Source organism: Aquarana catesbeiana, linkage group LG04 (assembly GCF_042186555.1).
Source record: "Aquarana catesbeiana isolate 2022-GZ linkage group LG04, ASM4218655v1, whole genome shotgun sequence".
In the NCBI taxonomy this organism is placed as follows: Eukaryota; Metazoa; Chordata; class Amphibia; order Anura; family Ranidae; genus Aquarana; species Aquarana catesbeiana.
In genome coordinates, this window is record NC_133327.1 from 420596338 (window position 1) to 420621188 (window position 24851).

A 24851-nucleotide genomic window follows, 5' to 3' on the forward strand; every position below is an offset into this window, starting at 1 on the left:
TGGGAGCGGGTACCTGTCAAAACCCCCTTTACCCCAAAAATTGGTGCGAACACCCTTTTTCGGTGGAGCTCCGCTTTAAGGATTGAAAATCTGCACTATAATACATTTTAACCTCTTTATCTCAAATCATGTCTAAACCTGGAAAGGCTGTGAAAAATGTGCTATCAGACTAAATGCCGAAGGAAGGCATTTCTTGGGGGCTCAATAGTGGATTTGATTCCCTGCTCTGGGTCAATTGCTGCCTTCTATTGTCTGGTGACCTCTGTCTCTCTAGTAATTTATTGGATCTCCATCTTCCCAAGGTCCCCTGTTTAATGGATTAGGACAAGGCAATTACTTTAGAGCTCTCAGCACCTATGATCCTGGTTTGGGGTTGCAGCAGACTGGTCCTCTCCTACAAGGAAAGCCTCTTTCTTCCAGAATCTGTACAGTAAGGTTGACTCAGCAATGGCAATAGGTGAAGCGCTACTCCCAATAATTAAGTAAATGGAGTCTGCATATGCACACTGGTCCAAATGCGTCAGTGTGGAGGAGGGAGGGGTGAGGCACTCCGGAGACAGATCCTATACACACTACAGTTTTGTCCCCCCTATTGATCATTTTCATCCAGGGAGTTACTTTTTTTTTCCCTTTCTTTTTTTTTTTTTTTTCCTCCTCGCCTTTCCTTCTTACTCCTTTCCAGCATCGGGGTGGTGGTGCTGCAGCTGCTGTCCATAGCAGTAGAAGAAGGGTGATCAGTGGGTAGGTAGGTACAGTTGGTGAACAGGCAGACTGTAAACCATCAGGGGATTCCCTTCGCAGCCTCAGTGCCTACAGAGAAAAGTGTTTATTTGGTGCTCCAGGGCTGCGCTGGGATAAGGATGCAAATGTGCAGGGGACGTATGCTGGGGATCTCAGTGGCCATAGCACATGGGGTGTTCTCAGGTTCTCTGAACATCCTGCTGAAGTTTCTCATCAGCAAGTATAATTTCTCCTTCCTCACCCTAGTGCAGTGTATGACCAGCTCCACCGCAGCCATCACCTTAGAAGTTCTCAGACGTTGTGGGAAGATCTCGGTGCCCCCCTATGGCTTGAGTCTAGCTCGGGTGTTCGCAGGGGTCACCATCCTCTCCACTCTGCAGTCCAGCCTCACCCTGTGGTCCTTAAGGGGACTCAGTCTTCCCATGTATGTGGTCTTCAAGCGATGTCTGCCCTTCGTGACTCTCTTAATTGGAGTACTGGTGCTAAGGAACGGGATCCCCTCCATAGGAGTCTTGGTGGCTGTCTTCATCACCACCTGTGGTGCTGCTTTGGCAGGTAAGTGATCTGTTCCTTCACTTCATCCATCAAGTTTCTGCTTTAGATTGCCCATACACGGATCGGATTGTACAATCAAGCTCATCACACTCATTACAATCTCCTTTAGATACAACAACTACTATGCCTGTCAGACTCAATATGAGTTGATTAGATAGTTTAGGTAGGTCCTTCCTTATATTGTATGTTTTTGGTAAATCTAAAGTTGAGTGTACAAGGATTGTATGGTTAGATTGTGACATGGAGATTAATGAGAGAACATAGTACTTGGACTTTTTAGGCACACCAGTACACAATATTAAAATTAAATTATCTTTAATACATCATATAAAAAAAAGTGAGAAACAATTGGCTTAAAATTCATGCTAATGTATACTGACTGTATAATAAAGTATTCACCACTCATACATCAATCATTGCACTACAAACAAAATACAAACAATCTATACAGTAGGTTTAATTCCAGAGGTCTTCATGTACTGTAAAGTTGTGGCGTAAAGTATCTTGGCTCGCTCAACTCTGTGGTGATACAAGCTAAAATTTTCAATTCGATTGTAGCATATATACTGGTCCTGAGACTGGGTTCACATATATGTGAATTGGATGCATTTTTAGCCATATCCGATTTACATAACATGTGACTCGGACTGGCTTTCAATGGAGATGGTTCACACGGCGGCCACGATGCGTTTTTGAAAAGGGTCCTGTGCGATTTTGGGTCGGGTTCAGGTGCAAATTCAAGTAAACATTTGCACCTGAGTCGCACCTGAACCGGTGAACAAAAACGCACCAGACTCCGGATTGCAAACCGTAGCGGGACCTATGTGAACCTAGCCTGGGAGTTACCAAAACTATGTAATATGAGGCCAAAGCTCAACCAAATCATTGAAATCAAATCAGGAAGGTCCATCCATTACATGGTAGGTCCAAGCCCCCGTTCACACCGGTGCGATTCTTCAGCGCGATATCACAGCCACACATCAGTGCGATTTGCACTGCCAATTTCATTGCGGCTCACAACTTCATACAACAGAAGTCTAGGCATTTGCATTGAAATTGGCAAAAAGTAGTGCAGGAACTTTTTTCTGAGTGGCAGTTATTTAAATTCTTCCATTGCCAACTATGGGGTGCAACTTGGAACTGTCACATTGCACGAGGAATCGCACTGGTGTGAACAGGGGCTAAAGGTGATTGCACATCAGATTGTAAGATATATGGGCAGCTTGAGTAGGACTTTAAGTTGCAGCTTTAGGCTTAGCTTCATTTCAGCTAGATAGGTCAGGTGAGGTACCAGTTACTGACAGGGTGCTCTGGTTTAATCTATTTTCTGGCAGCACCTGTCCAGATTTTATCACTGTGTAACTATAGCAGATGTTACGGGAGTTTTTTGCTAGTATGAGAGGGGAGGTTTCCACCCTGTATATACAGGAAATAATTCTAATGATATCCATACACAGTGCTATAAAGCAATCGATCGAAATTGCTCAGTTGCATAAATCAAGTTAAAAATGAATCACATGGCAAGCATAACTCATTGTTCTGTACACGTGTACCCCTAGTTTCAATGGATTTCATACATAAATTGATTGCATCAAGTCGATCAGACCGAACAGGTCTCTTTTTGTACTCCCAAGTAATCGGAAGACCCTATACAATTGATTTTTTTTCACCACAGCCGAATGAATTGTGTTGATCGAAACAAGTCACTATCTGTCGCTTATTGCTCAGCCATGCCATTTTTGCCTTTGCTCAGTCAATGTCCAATTTGAATGGTTTGCTGAATCTGACATCGATCGCTCAGTTTTATCACACTGTCTATGGTCAACACAAAGCTCACCACGCACGCTGCAGTCTGACTGTACAATCAATTTTAGATCTACCAAAACGATGTAATATGCTGTCCTACCTAATCTATCCAGTTTATGTTAATTCAAGCCGGCAGGCTCTTTTACTACATAGTTGTTGGTAGATGTAACAGACATTGTACAACCAGATTGTAATGTGTGTGTGGTGAGCTAGACTCCAGGACAGAGTGATACACTGCAGTACTCAGCTATGGTAGCGTACAGTGTATCTAAACCCAAAAAACAAAAATTGAGAGTTTTGCAGCTTACTTGTTCTTAGATGGGTGGCTTCTTAGATTTTCTTTTTTCACACTTTTTTTTTTTCACCTGGTAATCTTGTTATTATCTTTTTTTTTCTGAACTGGGTGGATGTGTCTTTCTTCAAGCAGATTATCTATGTAACCATGTAACCTCACGTCCTACCCTAGAGCGACTACCCTCCTGAGCAGCATTGTCCCCCTAGAACAGAGAGTATATTAGGGCTACATAACACTTTATTAGCACTACATGACATCTCCCCTCTCTTCTACATAAACAAGGGAGGTGTTTTGTAGTCCACGGAAATCACAGAGAACAATGCTAACTGATAACAGTCAAGAGGCAGAGAGTACATGAAGTTATCAGCTCAGGAGATTAATGTCTGGATGAACAGATTTTTTTTTTTGCACCTGTAGAACAGATGTAATAAAACACTTCACATGGTATATTTAACAGACCGAAAAGGAGCAAATAAGAGAAATCTATTGTTGGAGTTTACATACACTTTATGTTGCAGCTTTAGCCCAGGTTCACAATGACAGCGGGAATGAAATCGTGCGACTTCAGCTGTACTCGCACAATTTCATTCCCGCATGTCAGTCCCGACTTGGGGGGCGATTTCAGAGACATCTGTGCGGGTTTCTGCACAGATGTCTATTGAAATGGAACCCCTAAGTCGCCAAAAGTAGTACAGAAACTACTTTTGGGAATCAGTGCAGTGCCGCAAATGCGGCGTCGCGTCAATTCAGACAGTGCCATTGCTGGCAATAGCTGCTGATTTGGCATGCAATTTGAAATTTCAAATCGCATGCCAAATCGCTGCAATGTGACCGTGGGCTTAGTCTCATTTCAGCTAGATAGGTCAGGTGAGGTACCACTTACTGACAGGGCGCTCTGGCTTAAATCATTTAACAACAGCACCTGTCCAGATTTGATCACTGTGCAACTATAGCGGATGTTACAGTGGCATGACAGGGGAGTTTCCACCATAGGACTCTATGACACACACAGTGATACACTGCAGTATTCAGCTATGGTAAGTTAAATATTGAAATCCAAGAACAAAACCTGATAGCATTGCAGCATACCTGTCCTTTGATGTGGTGCTACATTCGTTTTCTTTTTCACACCTTTCTCCTTTATTTTCACCTAGTAATCCTCCCATTACCACACTTCTGTCCTAGGCTGACAACCGTACTGAGCAACATTTGTCGCTGTAGGGCAGGGAGTTTGTTGGGACTACATAACACCTCCCTTTCGTCTCCATAACAGGGGGAGGTGATTTGTAGTCCGTGAATATAGCAGAGAACAATGCTAACTGGTAACAGTCCAGGGGCAGAGAGCTCAGGAAGTTATCAGCTCACAAGATTTCATTTATTTTTTACAATTGTTAAAGAGATATAATACAAGGCTTTCAATGGTATGTTTAATGGATCAAAAAGGAGCAAATGAGAGAAATGTATTGTTAGAGTTTACATACTTTTTACATTTCCATACTCAGTGCAGGGATTGCCTGTGTTATATTGGGGCAGTGAAAACAGGAGATTTACTAAAACTAGTGCACTCAGAATCTGGTGCAACTGTGCATAGCAACCAATCAGCTTCTAACTTTCGATTGTTCTGTTAAGCTTTGGCAATAAGACCTGGATGCTGATTGGTTTCTATGCAGAGCTGCAGCAGATTTTGCACTTTCAAGTTTTACTAAGTAGCCGTTGGCTGTTCTCACCAAACACAGCCCTTGTTCTTCTTATGTTGGGTATTGTCTTTCCGGTTAGCCGTCTAAGCTGTCACAAACTAGTTCCTAGGGACACATTCTGATGTTAGGATAAAATGACCTATTCATCAGCCTTTCTATAGGGGGAAATTTCCATCTTCTGCTTGCTTTGTCATGAATTGCATGGACCAGAAAGCAGTGGGTTAACACATAGCTCAGCCCATTTTTACTTAAGATTTTTTTTATTTGTAGCTTGCTGAGAGAATTTGTGTCTTTTTTTTTAATGACAATAGTAACTTGGCTATTGTGTGTAAATCGAGTTTATTATATTCTCTGTCATCATTATGTAATACAAGAAAGAGACATTTGCAGCATGCTGTAACCCATGGCAATCAGCTTTTAGCTCTGACCACTTTGATGAAAGGAGAATCCTGATTGGCTGCTATGGATTACTGGAAATCAAAGCATGGCTCTTTGCACAGCCTTTTTTTGAATAAGCCCTCCCATTGCAAGTCAGCCAGCGCCTGATGAAGCTTGTGGTACACTGTAATAAATCTTTGTCATGTTTTATGTGTTTCCCAGTCTCCCCCGCTGCTCTCATGAAATCACCGATTACCCTGCCTGCTGATGAACATTATATTTATTATGTCAGAGTGTACTGTATTTAAATCCTAGATTTTTCTTTTATTATGCAAATGTTTCAAATCACTAAGAAGCCTAGCTTAGTATATATATTTTTGCATGCTTCTAAATATATATTTTTTTATTTAAAGTCACATAGGTATGATTAAAAAGTGTACAGTCAGAAAAAAGGTATTTTAGTTTAAAATGTTTGAGTTGTCACAAGAACAAGAATAGGGGAAAGATCTTACAATGGGGACATCTGTCCTGTGACAACTGTCTAAGTGGAGATTTACTGATTCTGGAGAGATTTTCTCTTCATGTTGTGTCTATAGAACATGAAGTGAAGGAGAATCTTGTGTACAAGACTTAGGCCGCATACACACGATCGGATTTTCCGACGGGAAATGTGTGATGACAGGCTGTTGTCGGAAAATCCGACCGCTTGTATGCTTCATTGAACAATTGTTGTCGGATTTTCCTGAGTGTGTGTACACAAGTCCGTTGGACAAAAGTCCAAAGTACAAACACGCATGCTCGGAAGCAAGGACAAGCCAGAAGCGGTCGGTCTTGTAAACTAACGTTCATAATAGAGAATTAACATTCGTGACGTGGCAAATTATGAAATCTCGAAATGCAGCGCACATTCTCTTCTTCTTTAATGGGATCATAATGAAGCTGCTTTGCTGGTGATACTGATGGAGTTATGGCAAACAAATTTTCAAAGGCTTTTCTTTTCTAATATCAAGAATAATATTATTTATGCTTTTTTTTTTTTTTTGGATAAGTTACCACAACACCATTATCCCGTAGTTTTTAAGATCAAAGATACAACTATGTTGGTGTCCCTTGTCAATTTTACATTGTATTTTTTTAAATGTAACTGCCTACTCCCAAAATGTCATTTGAAGTAAAACACATAGCCAAGTATTTTTCTCCACAATTTTTTTATTTTGCATTAAAAAACAAACAAAAAACAAATAAAATTAGACATGCTATCTGCCAATAGAACTTAACCAAAAAGTGCATTCTATGCATCCAAAAATATAGAAAATATAACAAATCAAATCATTATTATTCAACCAAAAAATAAAATAAAAGCCTCATGCATGTGTCCTGCTTCTTAATATAGGGGGTCAACAATGCCAAGAGTTGGTGAAAGCAGGGGTCTGTCATCCGGAGATAATTCCGAAAATCATCTGGATTATTCTCCTGGAGCTCCCGCAGCAAAGGCATATGACATAATTGGTCACGATTAATAAAGCAACCAATTTTTGGTCCAATAACTCCTCCTCCTCCTGTTCCTGGCCTGGACTTGGGTCAAAGCATTACCTCCAAGGCCAATAATAAATAACACGTTATCTCCTCCAAATCCACAACATGGCTGGTTGACGAATGGCCGTAACTGAAACAAACTGAAAAGCGCGAAATTAAAATCAACACTCACCAAACTTCTACTAACACGAAATTAGCAGAAGGAGCCCAAAGAGTGGCGCTAAAGAGCTGAAAAACCACATAGTATGTCACTATGTTCGTCTTTGTTGGCCGACAATTCCTTGCCGTTTATATGCAAGACAAAATCCAGGCATACGCCTTCGGACAAAAGTCCGAGATTTTGTCTGCGGAAAATTAAATCGTGTGTACGAGGCTTTAGATGGCAAAAAAATACAAACATAAACAAATATAAACAACAATTCCCTACTCTATCCAAAGGAAAATAAAAAGTTTCAGGCTTAGTTATACTTTAACAACTGTAATTGAACATATGCTCTGCCCAATTATCTCATACCAATAATTGTGATGTTTTTGGTATGTACACATTTTGACCAGTGAATGACATGGGTAGACCCAGGGGTATGTTCAGGTTATCTTGATCTAATTCATGACTATCATCATAGGTCTGCGCAGGGGGTGTGCCAGGTGTGCCTGGGCACACCCTATTCACTATATGCAGTGCCAATTCCCCCTATTGCCCGGGCTCCCCCCATGTTGCCCCGCCCCTCAGTGCTGCTGGCTTCCCTCCTCTCCCCCCAGCTGCTACGGGGAATGTTTCAGGATGGAGAGTGGGGGAAGGGGCTAGTAAATATGTCATCTACAAGCGCCTTACTTTTACTAAATGAACACAGTGAACACACTCTCTCACTGTGTTCATTCATAACTGAAGCATAGTAAGCTGTGTTAACTATGCTCGAAGGGTAAGTTCACCTTTACAGAAAAATCTGTAAGGTGAACTTACACAGGACCCCCTCCTTGCCCCCCCCCCTCCACGGGCCCGCTGACCTGGACCATGGCAATCTCCCATCCTAAGCCCCGGTATATCCACGTCAGGAGTCTGGGGCTTAGAAATCTCCTGAACGTCCAAAACGTACCTCGTCAGGAGTGATGTTTCGGAGCATTCTAATTGGTAAGCGCCGTCACATGGGTGGTGCCGACCAATCAGCAGCCGCATAGCCCGTCCTGTCAAATATGGAGAAGACGCATGGATTCCAAGGACTCCTGACACGGATATACCTGGGCTTAGAAAGGGAAATTGCCGCGGTCCAGGTCAGCGGGACCGGGGGGGGGGGGCGAGGCGGGGGTCCTGTGTAAGTTCACCTTACAGCTTTTACACTTTAATTTTGTGAATGAACAGGAAGCCGCTAAACAGAGCACTTCCTATTCATTCATTGTCCCGTGCAGCTGAGGCTGCAGAGAAAGGCATGTGTGTTTGAGCTTTGGAGTGCACACCCTAATGCAATAGGCTGCACACACCTATGACTATCATGTTCTAAATCACATCAATAATGTTTAAATAGAATAACCTGAAAAATATGTGTGTATTTGGAATTTTGTAAGTTGCAAATTATACAAATGTATCCCTGCTAAGCAGTGATTTCCATCGATTTGTGAGTCATATGGGACCCGGATCTTGGTGGTGGTGGCAGTCACTAAAGAAATGCTTAATATCTATCAATGTGAACGATTGTTAAACACATGCTACAAGCTTTGAGAGTCATATAGGCTTCCTGATTTTTAAAGGAAAAGTATGGGCAAAGCTGTTTCAACCTTACTGCTCCTATGGATCACAGGAGTGCAGTTCATTCTCCACTGCTAAAGCCCACTGCCGGCTGACATCCCTTAACTGGTCCAGGCTGGGGAAAGATGCCAACTTTACAGTCGGGATCCACACAGATGCCTGGACCGGCAGCTGGATAAGCCTCTCAGCTGCGCCACTGGGAGACTGGGCCAGTTGCTCCTCCCCTCCCCAGCCCAGTGCTCCAGTGAGCCCTGGAGGGGCAGAGCAGAGAGTGATGACTGACGATCACCACTCTCTGCTCAGAGCGGAGGGGAGAACTGATCCATCAATGGTGTTTGATCGCTTAGTTCTAAGTGCAGAGGCAGCGGGGGACAGATGCAGCATCAGATCGATGCTGCAATCACCTAGTTGAGTATAAGGTTTTTTCTTTTGCAAACCCATTTCTTAAAAGTTCTCTTAAAAACATATGATATATATATATAACTATATATATATATATATATATATATATAACTATATATATATATAACTATATATATATATATATATATATTTTTTTTTTTTTTTTTTTTTTTTTAATTTTTTTTTTTTAAGAAAAGGGCAACATCACATACAGCAAACACCCAGATGTTACAAAGCAAGAGGGAGAGCATGTTACAATTCTCATAGGTAATGAAATCAAGTGATACAAAAACCATTATGGGTGGTCTTAGGTGCCATAAAGTGAATACAACCTCAGGTACAGTATCTCACAAAAGTGAGTACACCCCTCACATTTTTGTAAATATTTTATTATATCTTTTCATGTGACAACACTGAAGAAATGACACTTTGCTACAATGTAAAGTAGTGAGTGTACAGCTTGTATAACAGTGTAAATTTTCTGTCCCCTCAAAATAACTCAACACACAGCCAATAATGTCTAAACCGCTGGAAACAAAAGTGAGTACACCCCTAAGTGAAAATATTCAAATTGGGCCCAATGTGTCAATATTTTGTGTGGCTACCATTATTTTCCAGCACTGCCTTAAGCCTCTTGGGCATGGAGTTCACGAGAGCTTCATAGGTTGCCACTGGAGTCCTGTCCACTCCTCCATGATGACATCACAAAGCTGGATGTTACAAACCTTGCGTTCCTCCACCTCCTGTTTGAGGATGCCCCACAGATGCTCATAAGGGTTTAGGTCCGGAGACAGGCTTGCAGGGGCGGATTGACAACTCATGGGGCCCCCGGGCAATAGGAGATTATGGGGCCCCCAGGCAGTCAGAGATTATGGGGCCACACAGTATACACACACACAGTATACAATCACACAGTATACAATCGCACAGTATACACACACATAGTATACAATCACACAGTATATACAGACATGTTTCTATTGGCTGAGAAGGTACTGGAGAGGTGGGGCAGCTATAATCTCAGGATTTTTAGACCAAAAGGATGTAGGTAAGGGACATTTCAGAGACAGACGTAATAAAAACACAGATTTTTACATACTGTCCCTGCTTTTACTGAGGCTGGCAACCCTGATGGGGCCCCCTAGTGGCCAAGGGCCCTTGGGCAGTGCCCGAGTGGCTCAATGGTCAGTCCGCCCCTGCAGGCTTGACCAGTCCAGCATATTACCCTCAGCTTCTTTAGCAAGGCAGTGGTCATCTTGGAGGTGTGTTTGGAGTCATTATCATGTTGGAATACTGCCCTGCGGCCCAGTCTCTGAAGGGGGGGATCATGCTCTGCTTCAGTATGTCACAGTACATGTTGGCATTCATGGTTCCCTCAATGAATTGTAGCTCCCCAGTGCCAGCAGCACCCATGAAGCCCCAGACCATGACACTCCCACCACCATGCTTGACTGTAGGCAAGACACACTTGTCTTTGTACTCCTCACCTGGTTGCCACCACACACACTTGACACCATCTGAACCACATAAGTTTATCTAGGTCTCATCAGACCACAAGAAATGGTTCCAGTAATCCATGTCCTTAGTCTGCTTGTCTTCAGCAAACTGTTTGTGGGGTTTCCTGTGCATCATCTTTAGAAGAGGCTTCCTTCTGGGACCCCAGCCATGCAGACCAGTTTGATGTGTGGCATATAGTCTGAGCAGACAGGCTGACCCCCCCACCCCTTCAACCTCTGCAGCAATGCTGGCAGCACTCAAACGTCTATTTCCCAAACACAACCTCTGGATGTGATGCTGAGCATGTGCACTCAACTTCTTTGGTTGACCATGGTGAGGCCTGTTCTGAGTGGAACCTGTCCTGTTAAACCACTGTATGGTCTTGGCCACCGTGCTGCAGCTCAGTTTCAGGGTCTTGGCAATCTTCTTATAGCCTGGGCCATCTTTATGTAGAGCAACAATTCTTTTTTTCAGATCCTCAGAGAGTTCTTTGCCATCAGGTGCCATGTTGAACTTCCAGTGACTATGAGAGAGTGAGAGCGATAACACTAAATGTAACACACCTGCTCCCCATTCACACCTGAGACCTTGTAACACCAATGAGTCACATGACACCGGGGAGGGAAATTGGCTAATCCAGCCCAATTTGGACATTTTTCACTTAGGGGTGTACTCACTTTTGTTGCCAGCGGTTTAGACATTAATGGCTGTGTGTTGAGTTATTTGGAGGGGACAGCAAATTTACACTGTTATACAAGCTGTACACTCACTACTTTACATTGTAGCAAAGTGTAATTACTTCAGTGTTGTCACATGAAAAGATAGAATAACATTTTTACAAAAATGTGAGGGGTACACTCACTTTTGTGAGATACCGTAGATGAAAATGTGTTCTAGGTGCAGCAATGCTACCCTACTTTTTAACCAGAAGCAAAAGGAACTTAACTGGGGAGGGTGTCCCAGAATAACAGGGTGAGTAAATGAGGGGATAAAGGGATAGATAGGTCTATAATGAGACTGCAGCCTGCCCCTCGGGGGAGGGGGAACGGCTCGTCAATGTGGGAAATTTAAGAGATAGAACATATTATATTTTTACTCTGAAAAGCTTGGACTTCTTTTGTTTCACACTCACCAAGGCCAATCTTCCCCTGTTTATTAATTTTTTTATAGGCATTTATATAGTGACGACAATTTGCGCAGTGGTTTACATACTTTTACATCAGTCTGTGCCCTCAATGAGCTTACAATCTGAGGGATGTGCATGTGCATGCATACACTCAAACAGGTCAATTTAGGCAGGAACCTATTAACCTACCAGCATGTCTCTGGAGGATAGGAGGAAACCTATGCAAGCACAGAGAGAACATACTAACTCCCAGCAGTGTCCTGGACAGAATTCAAACTGAACACCTCTGTGCTGCAAGGCAGGAGTGCTAACCACTAAGCCACCATGACACCCTTGGTATAGTGAAATTTGGCCAATAGGCTCCTCTGTTGAGTGAGGATAGCAGGGAGCTACTGGAAATATAAAGCCAGCAAGAGAAATTGATACAATACAACTTCTTAGTCAACCAGGTTGTTTTAATAAAAGATTTTCGTCAAAGTAAACATTAGAATATTTTTATATACTGGGTGTAAAATAAATATTTCAAATAACTGCACCTATCTATTGCCATCTTTTTATATCAGTCATTTATTAGAATGGGCTGAATAATATAGATGAGATAACAGACACATCTATGGTTCTATCCATCAACAGCATTCTTTTTCAGCATTATTCTTATTATAAGTACTCATGCTACAAGTAAACATAATCTCCAGCAAAACACTGTGTTAATGGATTCATTCATTTATGGATACAGAATTAATTTGTTACAGTGTGCCCAGTCCTATTCTTTGACTTGTGTCAAAGAGCATAGCTCCCAACTGTCCTTGATTTCAAGGGACTGTCCCTGATTTGGAGTAAAGTCCCTGTGTCCATCTTTCCTCTTCATTTGTCCGTCATTTTGATCTGATCTGTGTAGTTGTATATAAAATGCACTATTTATCTTTCAAAATGTGTTTCCCAGTGCTAAATCTTTCATCCAATTTCTACATTGCTGCATTTGTAAATTTCAAAAGCCAGTATAAAGGAATTGTTGTGGTAAAAAAAAAAGCACTTGGGGGTTTAACTCAGGGGTGTCAAACTAGAGGCCTCTAAGTTGTTGCAGAACTACAAGTCCCATCATGCCTCTGCCCGTAGGACTCATGCTTGTAACTGTCAGCCTTGCAATGGCTCATGGGACTTGTAGTTCCTCAGCAGCTGGAGGGCAGCCAGTTTGACACCTGTGGTTAACTAATATTTTTTTTTGTATATTTCTCCTTTAAGAGGGCGTGGCAGGGGTGTGTGTTCCATGGCAGCATCTAATAGGTGTCTCTCGTTCCCATCTCAAAAAGTTGGGAGGTATGCAAAGAGCATTAAAGCCCCACCCTTAAGGGGCTGGCAGAATTTCAACTGACTATTCACTATTGTATAATTAGGCAATATTTTACTTTTATTTTTATGATCTTTTTTATTGATAAAAAAAGTTTTAACAGCATCATGTAGACAGGGTTAAAGCGCTCTTTCTGAATTGTCATTGTTGATAATACATGACGCATGAGATGTCATCAGGGATGTGTAGCAAAACAATAAAGAATTTGCTGTTTAAAACTAAACTGGTTCATAATAATATTTTAGAACATTTCATAATTTTCATAGTTTTGTTCTCTGACGTATTCAGACTCCACTTTCAGACATGATTTACACTAGTGCAATTTCACATGTGAGTTCAGTTGCATAGAATGGCACAACAATGAAAATCATATTATATTCAATGCTGCTTGTTCACATCAGTGCAGAGAAGGACAGCATATTTTTGGAAAAGGTACATGTACCACTTTGGTGTGGCTGTAGCATGATTTCGGGCCCTATAGACATCAATTGAAATGCACCAGAAATTGGGTAAAATGCATGTAAAATGCACATAAAATACATAAAGGATGAAAAACACATCAAAAACACATAAAAAATGTGTCAAAAACACTGTACAAAATCGCACTGAAGATCGGATTGTTGCAGGTGCACTAGTATGAACATAGCGTTAGGCTGTATAAAAAGGCTCCAGAGCCAGCAAAAGTAAAACAAAAGAGTGAGGAGAAAAGAGAGAGAATAGGAGCAGATTAGGAAATCTCTGCAGAGAATCAAACAGATCAATGTCATTAAAGGCCCCTATAGGCAGGTGCAGTCTACTTTCTCCACAGCAGGGGGTGCTCTCCGCAGCAGCACTGTTGTTGGAGAAGAACTAGGTTCCTCTGTGGTCTCTGGGGTCACTGGAGAAGCTATCCCATCGGATGCTGCCACCCCAAGTGACTCAAGGAGTCATCATGGGTCAACCAGAGCCTATTTAAGGCCCTGACTCCCGGGGTTGGCGTGCTTTTTGCAGGTAGACATAGTAGGGACAGGTATCCCATCTGTTAGGGTCAGTACTAGAGTTAGGAAAAGGTTTCTGATGAGGAGGGTAAGGGTAGGATCGCATCTCTTCTGGACACCTTCCCGGTTAGGCACTAGACAGCCAGGCCACATTCTGCTCCACCATAGCAGATGCTGTCATTCCGGCTGGAACCTGCTCCTGTCGTGCTAATAGAACTGTGATTGTACCTGGCTACTTTTTGCACCAGCCTGTGTGAGTTATTGTCTCTGCACCACACTGCACCCCACCTACACCCCTCTATCTATTGTTGTAATTGGCTGTAATCCCCTCATTTTCATAATGTGATTGAGTCTGAGGCCAGGGTTCGAATGCTCTAGTAACTGTGTAAAAGTGATTTGGTGACTCTTTTTGGTGATAGATATAGACCCTGGGAGGATAATGGAAGGATAAACCACCATATATAAAATACTGTCTCTTTCTCTTTGAGGCATTACCAACAAATATGTGGTATTCTATGATAAATGATATGAACATCAATTTGGGAACTTTACTTTCTAAAATGTAATATATATATTTTTTTATTTCCAATTTTTTTCAGAGGATATCAGTTTTGCATGTGCCAGCTAGGGATATGACTGATAATAGTTCAGAAAATACTCTGCCAAGCTTCAATTAACATGATAAGGAGAGTTTTGTTGAGATGAGAAGAGTCTCCGTGGTAAGGATAGTGTGGTTATGCACCTATCTTCCTGCCTACATTCCACTGATCTGTTGGTGTGAGGACCTGCACACGCCTCCTAGTACAAGCAGGAACTGAAGGGGTATGGGATATATAACATTCTTGCTATCACTTCAGTGTCCTGTACTGACTATGGTTCAAATGAAATACCTCAAAATGTATATCCTGGCTAAAACCTAACAATAAACAGCACTGTTCTGAAACTGCACACTTGAGTCCTAAAAAAGACTCTGATTATGGTTCAGCAAAGTATACATTGTGACTTTAAAATGAATAAAGAGAGTCAGATTCCTTTTACATGTCAAAGAGATATATTCTCTGTCAGAGCAGAGTACAGGTTGTACATAATTGGCAATGCAAATGTAGCTGAACTAAAAATATTATCCTATATTGGATATACCTACTAAATAACAATGCTGTTCTTCAGTAGCATTTGCAAAGTTACTAAAATATGAGTGAGGTTTGTCAGTTATGCATCCATTATGATGAGCAATGTAAATGTTGTTGGGAAACATTATTTGTAGCATAACATTTGTGATGTGTGCCCAGGCGGTTTTAAGGCTGAACCTCTAATTTGACACATGTAGGCACTGATCCTAGAGCCAGGTAAAGCTTTTGCTTTATGCTTCTTGCTTCTAACACCACATTTGCAGGGAGCTTACACTTGAAAGGGGCTATAGACTGCCACCCATGTTGGGGTAAAAATATATTACATTTTATTCCATGAAAAGCAATGCACAAAATTGAGCAAAGGCTTTTCCAGGGTGGCTGCTGCGAAAACACACAGTTAAGGCTGGGTTCACACTATTCTCCGCATCTAATTCGCATGTAAGGAGATTGTGGCCAGCTGTCTATGGAGCCGGTTCACACATCTCTGGAGCGGCTCTGGTGAAAATTTCACAGGAGTCCTGTGTGTCTTCTGGTCCGTTTCAAGTCCAAATTCAGCCAAAAATTCGGAATGATATCAGACCTGAACTGGTGAACGGGGACGCACTGGAACCTTGCTGTGAGCCGCTCTGTGCTTCAGTGTGAACCCAGCCTCAGGCTTTTATGGTTTCTGCATGATTCTAGCCTATTTTGAGGGTTTAACTGTGAGCAATATCTGTCCATGTTTTCTGTGGCCAGGGCAGAACAGCTTCACAATTGAATCCTGCACTAGTTGTGACTTCTGGTGGCCATGTTCGTGACACGCACTGAAGAGGTGAAAAGAGCCTACCATGGTACATGATGCCAAGAAAGGTGTAACGTTTTTGACAAAGTAAGAAGGGCCATGGAGCAAGGTCTGGGCTAGTCAAAAATGGTGTGGTAGGCTGGTGGTACTGGTGGTGTGGAATGGAATGACTAATGGCTTGTGTGGGAACTGATTGGGGGAGGAATCAGACAATGTGCCTAAGGCCTAAAAGAAGAAAAATCCAGCCCAGGGCTCTCATGTTCAGAACAGAACGAACAAATGTATGTTATTTTTAAATGAGATTTAAAATGGGGCTTAGGAATGTGAATGATCGAGCAACAGGTTGTTCATTCAGTATCTGGGAAACATTTTGTTCGGCATGACTGAGTGCGCGGATGCAGTGGGTAATGAGCCTGGAGCATAAATGAGTAATGTGGTGTAGCCAATGAGGTGAACAAGACCTAGAGCAAGATTAGAGCACAGGGAAAGGCATCTCTTTGTTTGTCTCTTCCTTTCTTTTTTTCTGGTGTAAAAGAGTTAAAGCTAATTTATTCAATGGTTTCTAGTATTGTGCATTTACAGTATATTCAAACAGTTCTCTACCTTGTATCTGTTCTGTTTCCTACTTTTACTCCTATTACAGAACAAAAAATCCTCTCCTAATTGTGTGATGTGCAGTAGCTAGATGGATACAGAATATTGATATGGAAAGTTTACAAACAGGAATAGTGCATGTTAGCTGCAGTGTGCCTTGTAAATGTTCTGATAATTTCTTTTCAAAGGAGAATACCCATCAGCAATATACTATAGCTTTTTTCTATTAGTATTGAATATACATTGTTAGTAGAGATGAGCTTCCAGTGCTGTGGGGGTTAATACAGCTGACGGTCCTGTCACAGGCAGTTAAGAGTGCTGACTATGCTTGGCCTTTCCACACCCCTCCTTCATTCATATTATAGCTTCCATGAATGCAAAGCTATCTATGAATGGAAGTTGGGAGGATGAATTGAAGGTCTTCCTCTGACATTCATACTGTGCTTTTCTTTCATGGAAGCTATAGTACAGGCAAAGGCCACCATCTGGAGTTGCAAAAAAAGCTACACTGTAAGCTCCCCCAAGTCTGACAGTCTGAGCCCCACTCTATTTAATCTCTTTACACTGCAACCCTTCCCATATAAAATAGTTGACATTTCTTGGACAGGATTTCTAGAGAGTAGCAGATTCCCAGCCATTATTTATTTTCTTTCCCTTTTTTATTAATTATATTTTTAAACTTTTAAAATGTTTATTTTCATTTGTTTTAATATTTTTATTTTTATGTATGTTTTTGTTATTGATACTGTGGTCGGACAGGACACAGACGAGGCACGCCTGCAATTTATCTGCTGTACCAGCATAATCTTTCTCATCCCAGCAATATATATACAGTCAGGTCCATAAATATTGTGACATTAACACAATTCAATCTTTTTGGCTCTATACACCACCACAATGGATTTGAAATGAAACGAACAAGATGTGCTTTAACTGCAGACTTTCAGCTTTAATTTGAGGGTATTTACATCCAAATCAGGTCAATGGTGTAGGAATTACAACAGTTTGTACATGTGTCCCCCACTTTTTAAGGGACCAAAAGTAATGGGACAATTGGCTGCTCAGCTGTTCCATGGCCAGGTGTGTGTTATTCCCTTATTATCCCATTTACAAGGAGCAGATAAAAGGTCCAGAGTTCATTTCAAGTGTGCTATTTGCATTTGGAATCAATGTGAGATCCAAAGAGCTGTCACTATCAGTGAAGCAAGCCATCATTAGGCTGACAAAACAAAACATACCCATCAGAGAGTCAGAAAAAACATTAGGTGTGGCCAAATTAACTGTTTGGAACAACTTAAAAAGAAAGAACACACAGGTGAGCACAGCAACACCAAAAGACCCGGAAGACCACGGAAAACAACTGTGGTGGATGACCGAAGAATTCTTTCCCTGGTGAAGAAAACACCCTTCACAACAGTTGGCCAGATCAAGAACACTCTCCAGGAGGTAGGTGTATGTGTGTCAACAATCAAGAGAAGTCTAAACCAGAGTGAATTCAGAGGGTTCACCACAAGATGTAAACCATTGGTGAGCCTCAAAAACAGGAGGGCCAGATTAGAGTTTGCCAAACAACATCTAAAAAAGCCTTCACAGTTCTGGAACAACATCCTATGGACAGATGAGACCAAGATCAACTTGTACCAGAGTGATGGGAAGAGAAGAGTATGGAGAAGGAAAGGAACTGCTCATGATCCAAAGCATACCACCTCATCAGTGAAGCATGGTGGTGGTAGTGTCATGGCGTGGGCATGTATGGCTGCCAATGGAACTGGTTCTCTTGTATTTATTGATGATGTGACTGCTGACAAAAGCAGCAGGATGAATTCTGAAGTGTTTCGGGCAATATATCTGCTCATATTCAGCAAAATGCTTCAGAACTCATTGGACGGCGCTTCACAGTGCAGATGGACAATGACCTGAAGCATACTGCGAAAGCAACCAAAGAGTTTTTTTAAGGGAAAGAAGTGGAATGTTATGCAATGGCCAAATCAATCACCTGACCTGAATCCGATTGAGCATGCATTTCACTTGCTGAAGACAACACTGAAGGGAAAATGCCCCAAGAACAAGCAGGAACTGAAGACTGTTGCAGTAGAAGCTTGGCAGAGCATCACCAGGGATGAAACCCAGCATCTGGTGATGTCTATGCGTTCCAGACTTCAGGCTGTAATTGACTGCAAAGGATTTGTAACCAAGTATTAAAAAGTGAAAGTTTGATGGATGATTGTTAATCTGTCCCATTACTTTTGGTCCCTTAAAAAGTGGGAGGCACATATACAAACTGTTGTAATTCCTACACCGTTCACCTGATTTTGATGTAAATACCCTCAAATTAAAGCTGAAAGTCTGCAGTTAAAGCACATGTTGTTCATTTCATTTCAAATCCATTGTAGTGGTGTATAGAGCCGAAAAGATTTGAATCGTGTCGATGTCCAAATATTTATGGACCTGACTATATATATATATATATATATATATATATATATATATATATATATATATACACACACACTTAAAGACCAGCCTCGTTTTGGTATTTAGGTGTTTACGTGTTTAAAACAGTTTTTTTTGCTAGAAAATTACTTAGAACCCCCAAACATTATATATTGTTTTTTTTCTAACACCCTAGAGAATAAAATGGCGGTCATTGCAATACATTTTTTCACACCGTATTTGCGCAGCGGTCTTACAAGCGCACTTTTTTTGGAAAAAATTCACTTTTTTGAATAAAAAAATAAGATAACAGTAAAGTTAGCCCATTTTTTTTTTATATTGTGAAAGATAATGTTATGCCGAGTAAATTGATACCCAACATGTCAACCTTCAAAATTCCGCCTGCTTGTGGAATGGCGTCAAACTTTTACCTTCAAAAATCTCCATAGGCGACATTTAAAAAATTCTACAGGTTGCATGTTTTGTTGCATTACAGAGGAGGGCTAGAATTATTGCTCTCACTCTAACGATCATGGTGATACCTCACATGTGTGGTTTGACCACCGTTTTCATATGCGAGAGCTACTCACGTATGCTTTCGCTTCTGCGTGCAAGCTCGTTGGGACGGGGCTTTTTTAAAAAAAAAACAAATGTATTTTTCTTATTTATTTTACTTGATTTTATTTATTTTTACACTGTTTAAAAAAAAAAATTGTGTCACTTTTATTCCTATTACAAGGAATGTAAACATCCTTTGTAATAGAAAAAAGCATGACCGGTCCTCTTAAATATGAGATCTGGGGTCAAAAAGACCTCACATCTCATATTTACACTAAAATGCAATAAAAAAGAAAAAAGTCATTTAAAAAAAGACATTGAAAAATGTGCCTTTAAGACGTATGGGCGGAAGTGACGTTTTGACGTCGCTTCCACCCTCCAGTGTCATGGAGACGGGTGGGTGCCATCTTCCCCTCACTCGTCTCCATGCACAGTTAGGGCAAGGAGGCGATTTTTTTTTTTTGGAGGAGGTCATTTTTTTTTATTTCCTTTTTTCTTATGGCCTTGTATGGGACCTCAGAGCGTACATTTGTTGCTGACATAGGCAAAACTGTTCTTTGTTCACAGTAGTGATATCTCCAGGGTATCGCATGACATATGCCCTGGATGCCACTTGAATGGGCACCACACAGGGGCAGCACCAGGGAGCCCCCAAACAATTCTTTTAGCACCCCCAAAGCACCCCTATCAGATTAGCAGATCAATGCATCCTTATTTTATTGTTAAATCCCAGAGTCCTTTATTTAATGACAATATCATGTGTTTTCATGGTGCAGGCAGGCTGGCGCACCAGCACCATGAAAATGCATGATATTGATTCATGGTGTATAGCATGTAACACCACCCCCTGTATTCAGGGGTGACACTCTCTGCATCTGTTCAGACCTGCTTGGTCTCTGTCATGCTGCCACTGCTGTACTGATAATAAGGTAGGACAATGATGTGAGGGGACTCTGAGGACTCTGATGTGAGGGGCATAAATTATATAGTGAATGGTGCTGCGCTGCTGCAATATGTGCAAAAGATCGCTGTAGATATTGTGCAAAGCAAGATGCTTACATGTGTGCAAGAAATTGCTGCGAAGTATTGTGCAAAACAAGCAATAATAAATTGTGTAACTCTGCAAAAAATAAATACTGTACATGAGCTTCTCAGGTGGGTGCAATATATGCCAATGAATAATTGTTCATAAATTACTGATGATATTAAAACGTGCAAATCATACAACTGCTACTTAATAAAAAACAGAGTGCATAAAATTAACAAACTCTTGTGTATATCTCCAATACTCCAATATAGTTTTTTTTTGTTGTTTAAGATATTTCTATTAAGTTTTATAAACCAGCATACAAAAGAAAAAACTTTGGTTATTCATAGTAGTGCATCTGCAGTAACTCACTTAAACATTCAATAAACAGATTTCAATTTACAGTGGGGACGGAAAGTATTCAGACCCCCTTACATTTTTCACTCTTTGTTATATTGCAGCCATTTGCTAAAATCATTTAAGTTCATTTTTATTCCTCATTATTGTACAGAAAGCACCCCATATTGACAGAAAAACACAGATGACATTTTTGCAGATTTATTAAAAATGAAAAACTGAATTTACTGTACTGTATTTAGTAGAAGCACCCTTTTGATCTAATACAGCCATGAGTCTTTTTGGGAAAGATGCAACAATTTTTTCACACCTTGATTTTGGGATTCTTTGCCATTCCTCCATGCAGATCCTCTCTTGCACTGAGGAGAGGCTGTCGTCAGGTCACTCTGCCATAAAGCCCTGACTGGTGGAGGGCTGCAGTGATGGTTGACTTTCTACAACTTTTTCCCATCTCCCGACTGCATCTCTGAAGCTCAGCCACAGTGATCTTTGGGGTCTTCTTTACCTCTCTCCCCCAATAGCTCAGTTTGGCCGGATGGCCAGCTCTAGGAAGGGTTCTGGTCGTCCCAAATGTCTTCTGTTTAAGAATTATGGAGGCCACTGTGCTCTTAGTAACCTTAAGCGCAGCAGAAATTTTTTTGTAACCTTGGTCAGATCTATGCCTTGCAAAAATTCTGTCTCTGAGCTCTTCAGGCAGTTCCTTTGACCTCATGATTCTCATTTGCTCTGACATGCACTGTGAGCTGTAAGGTCTTATATAGACAGGTGTGTGGCTTTCCTAATCAAGTCCAATCAGTATAATCAAACACAGCTGGACTCAAATGAAGGTGTAGAACCATCTCAAGGATGATCAGAAGAAATGGACAACACCTGAGTTAAATATATGAGTGTCACAGCAAAGGGTCTGAATACTTAGGACCATGTGATATTTCAGTTTTTCTTTTTTTAATAAATCTGCCAAAATTTCAACAATTCTGTGTTTTTCTGTCAATATGGGGTGCTGTGTGTACATTAATGAGGAAAAGAATGAACTTAAATGATTTTAGCAAATGGCTGCAATATAACAAAGAGTGAAAAATTTAAGGGAGTCTGAATAATTTCCGTCCCCACTGTACATGTCTGTGATTATTAGCAGCAAGGTGACAGGAAATGACCAACATGCAATTCTCCATTCCTGAGGCAGCCAGGGTGTTAACATGGTGAGGTGCACTGCACGATCAGGAACAGTATACAGAAGTGTATCTATCTTGGAGTAAGGGTTAGAGGGCTAGCCAGCCATCTGCCCCATATTTTGTGAAAGGTTTTGGTTCTTTCCCGAACCTCAAACGTGAGTTTGTATAGAGGTAAAGAGTCATTAATTAATTTTAACCAGAGGGATCTTAGAGGTATCTGTGATCCTTTCCAGGACAATAAAAAAGGCTTTCTTCGCATAGAAGTGTAGGATGCGAAGAAGTCTCTTAAGCCTCGTACATACGATCAGATTTTTGTCCGAAGGTGTGTGCCTGGATTTTGTCTAGCATACAAACGGCAAGGAATTGTCGGCCAACAAACACGAACGTAGTGACATACTATGTGGTTTATCAGCTCTTTAGCGGCACCCTTTGGGCTCCTTCTGCTAATTTCGTGTTAGTAGAAATTTGGTGAGTGTTGATTCGCGCTTTTCATTTCGTACTTTTCAGTTCGTTTCTGAACCGCCGTTCGTCAACCAGCCATGAATCAGAGGAGATAGCGTGTTATTTATTATTGGCCTTGGAGTTATTGCTTTGACCCAAGTCCAGTCCAGAAACAGAAGGAGGAGGATTTCTTGGACCAAAAATTGCTTGTTTTATTAATTGTGACCAATTATGTCATATGCCTTTGCTGCGGGAGCTCCAAGAGAATAATCCAGATGATTTTCAGAATCACCCCCCGGATGACGGACCATGCTTTCACCAACTCTTGGCATTGTTGACCCCCTATATTAAGAAGCAGGACACATGCATGAGGCTTTTATTTTATTTTTTTGGTTCAATAATGATTTGATTTGGTATATTTTCTATATTTTTGGATGCATAGAATGCACTTTTTGGTTAAGTTCTATTGGCAGATATCATGTCTAATTTTATTTGTTTTCTTTTTTTAATGCACAATAACAAAATTGTGGAGAATAATACTTGGCTATGTGTTTGACTTCAAATGACAGTTTTGGAGTAGGTAGTTACATTTTAAAAAATACAATGCAAAATTAACAAGGGACACCAACATAGTTGTATCTTTGATCTTAAAAACTACAAGATAATGGTGTTGTGGTAACTTGCACCAAAAAAAAAAAAAAAAAATTAAAAGAAAAAAGCATAATAATATTATTCTTGATATCACTAGAAAAAAAAAAGCCTTTGAAACTTTGTTTGCAAAAACTCTATCAATATCACCAGCAAAGCAGCTTCATTATTATCCCATTAAAGAAGAAGAGAATGTGCACTGCATTTCAAGATTTCATAATTTGCCACGTCACAAATGTTAATTCTGCATTACGAATGTTAGTTTACAAGACCGACCGCTTCTGGCTCGTCCTTGCTTCCGAGCATGCGTGTTTGTACTTTGAACTTTTGTCCGACGGACTTGTGTACACATGCTCGGAAAATCCGACAACAGACATTTTTTCACGGAAAATTTTAAAGCCTGCCATCCAACAGTTATCCATGGAAAATCTGACAACAATTGTCCGATGGAGCGTACAAATAGTCAGATTTTCCGCCAACAGCCTGTCATCACACATTTCCCATCGGAAAATTTGATCGTGTGTACGCGGCTTTACAGTAGCATGGGATGAAATGTGGAGATCACAAAAAATGCCTAGGAGGCAGTTTTTGGGGTGGAGAATGTTTGGGAGGCCTACTGCCGATGATATGAAAGACCCTATCTTCACCCAGAAGTCCTGGACAACTGGAGGTCCATAAACAGTGTAAAAAGTCTGCCACTTGACCACATCCTCGAAAACAGTCTGCTGTGGGAGCCAATCTCATTTTGTGTAACCTAGAAGGAGTAAGGTGGAATACAGTAGGTGAAAGATTTTTATGTTTATAATACGATCCCTGGAAGATATTATGGAGGTTTTGTATGTGTCACTGAATTCTGACCAGTCATCATCTGAAAATGTAAGGTCCATAGATGCCCATTTCATCTGGGCCAATCGGAATCTAGGGTTACAGTCAGTCATAAGGGCAGCATAGTATATGGAGATAAGTTTAATAGGGTCAGGGTGTCTTAGTATTTTCTCTAACTGAGGTATGTGGACAGGATTTTCTAAAGAGCCAAACTGAGCGTGAATAGCATGACGGAGTTGGTAATAAAAAAACATATATGAGCGTGGTAGGTCAAAACCAATGCGCATCTGTTGAAAGGATTTAAATCCCTGTGTGTCATAAAGATGACACAAGTATTCAACTCCCTTAGAGTACCAACGCTGTGGGTCAGGTATAGATCACAGTTCTTTCACGTTTGGATTGAACCACAGAGGGTTGTTTGGGGAGGCCGACCAAGACTTTGTAGAAATTTTTGAGACAATTACTATAAATAGGGAGAGCGAGGTACTTAGCATAGATGTGCCTGGGTTGGCTGGAACTCGCCCTCTGTATATAATGTTGTGGAGGGTCTCTAGAGAGGAGGCGATAGCTCCTACAGTGGATGTACAGGCGTTCGCCGCAACTGCGTGCAGCCATTCATGAATGCGGACCAATTGGGAGGCCAAATAGTATAAACAGCAGTTAGGGAACGCCAAGCTCACCAGATGCACCGGCAGCCTAAACTTCTCCATTGCCACCCTGGGGGGCCTGCCATTCCCCAAGAACTCCATGCAGATTGTATCTATGCGCCTGAATATTGACTTAGGG

General features: G+C 41.2%; 1 protein-coding gene across 1 annotated transcript in view; it reads left to right on the forward strand.

Annotated features, from left to right (window-relative positions):
- Nucleotides 1-533: 533 nt before the first annotated feature.
- The window catches only part of SLC35D3 (solute carrier family 35 member D3), a 49041-nt gene continuing 24723 nt past the window's right edge, over nt 534-24851 (forward strand). Inside the window, exon 1 of the mRNA XM_073627350.1 lies at nt 534-1296. Within this exon, the coding sequence (XP_073483451.1) occupies nt 861-1296 (436 nt within the window). The 5' untranslated portion in view covers nt 534-860. The remainder of the gene's footprint in view (nt 1297-24851) is intronic.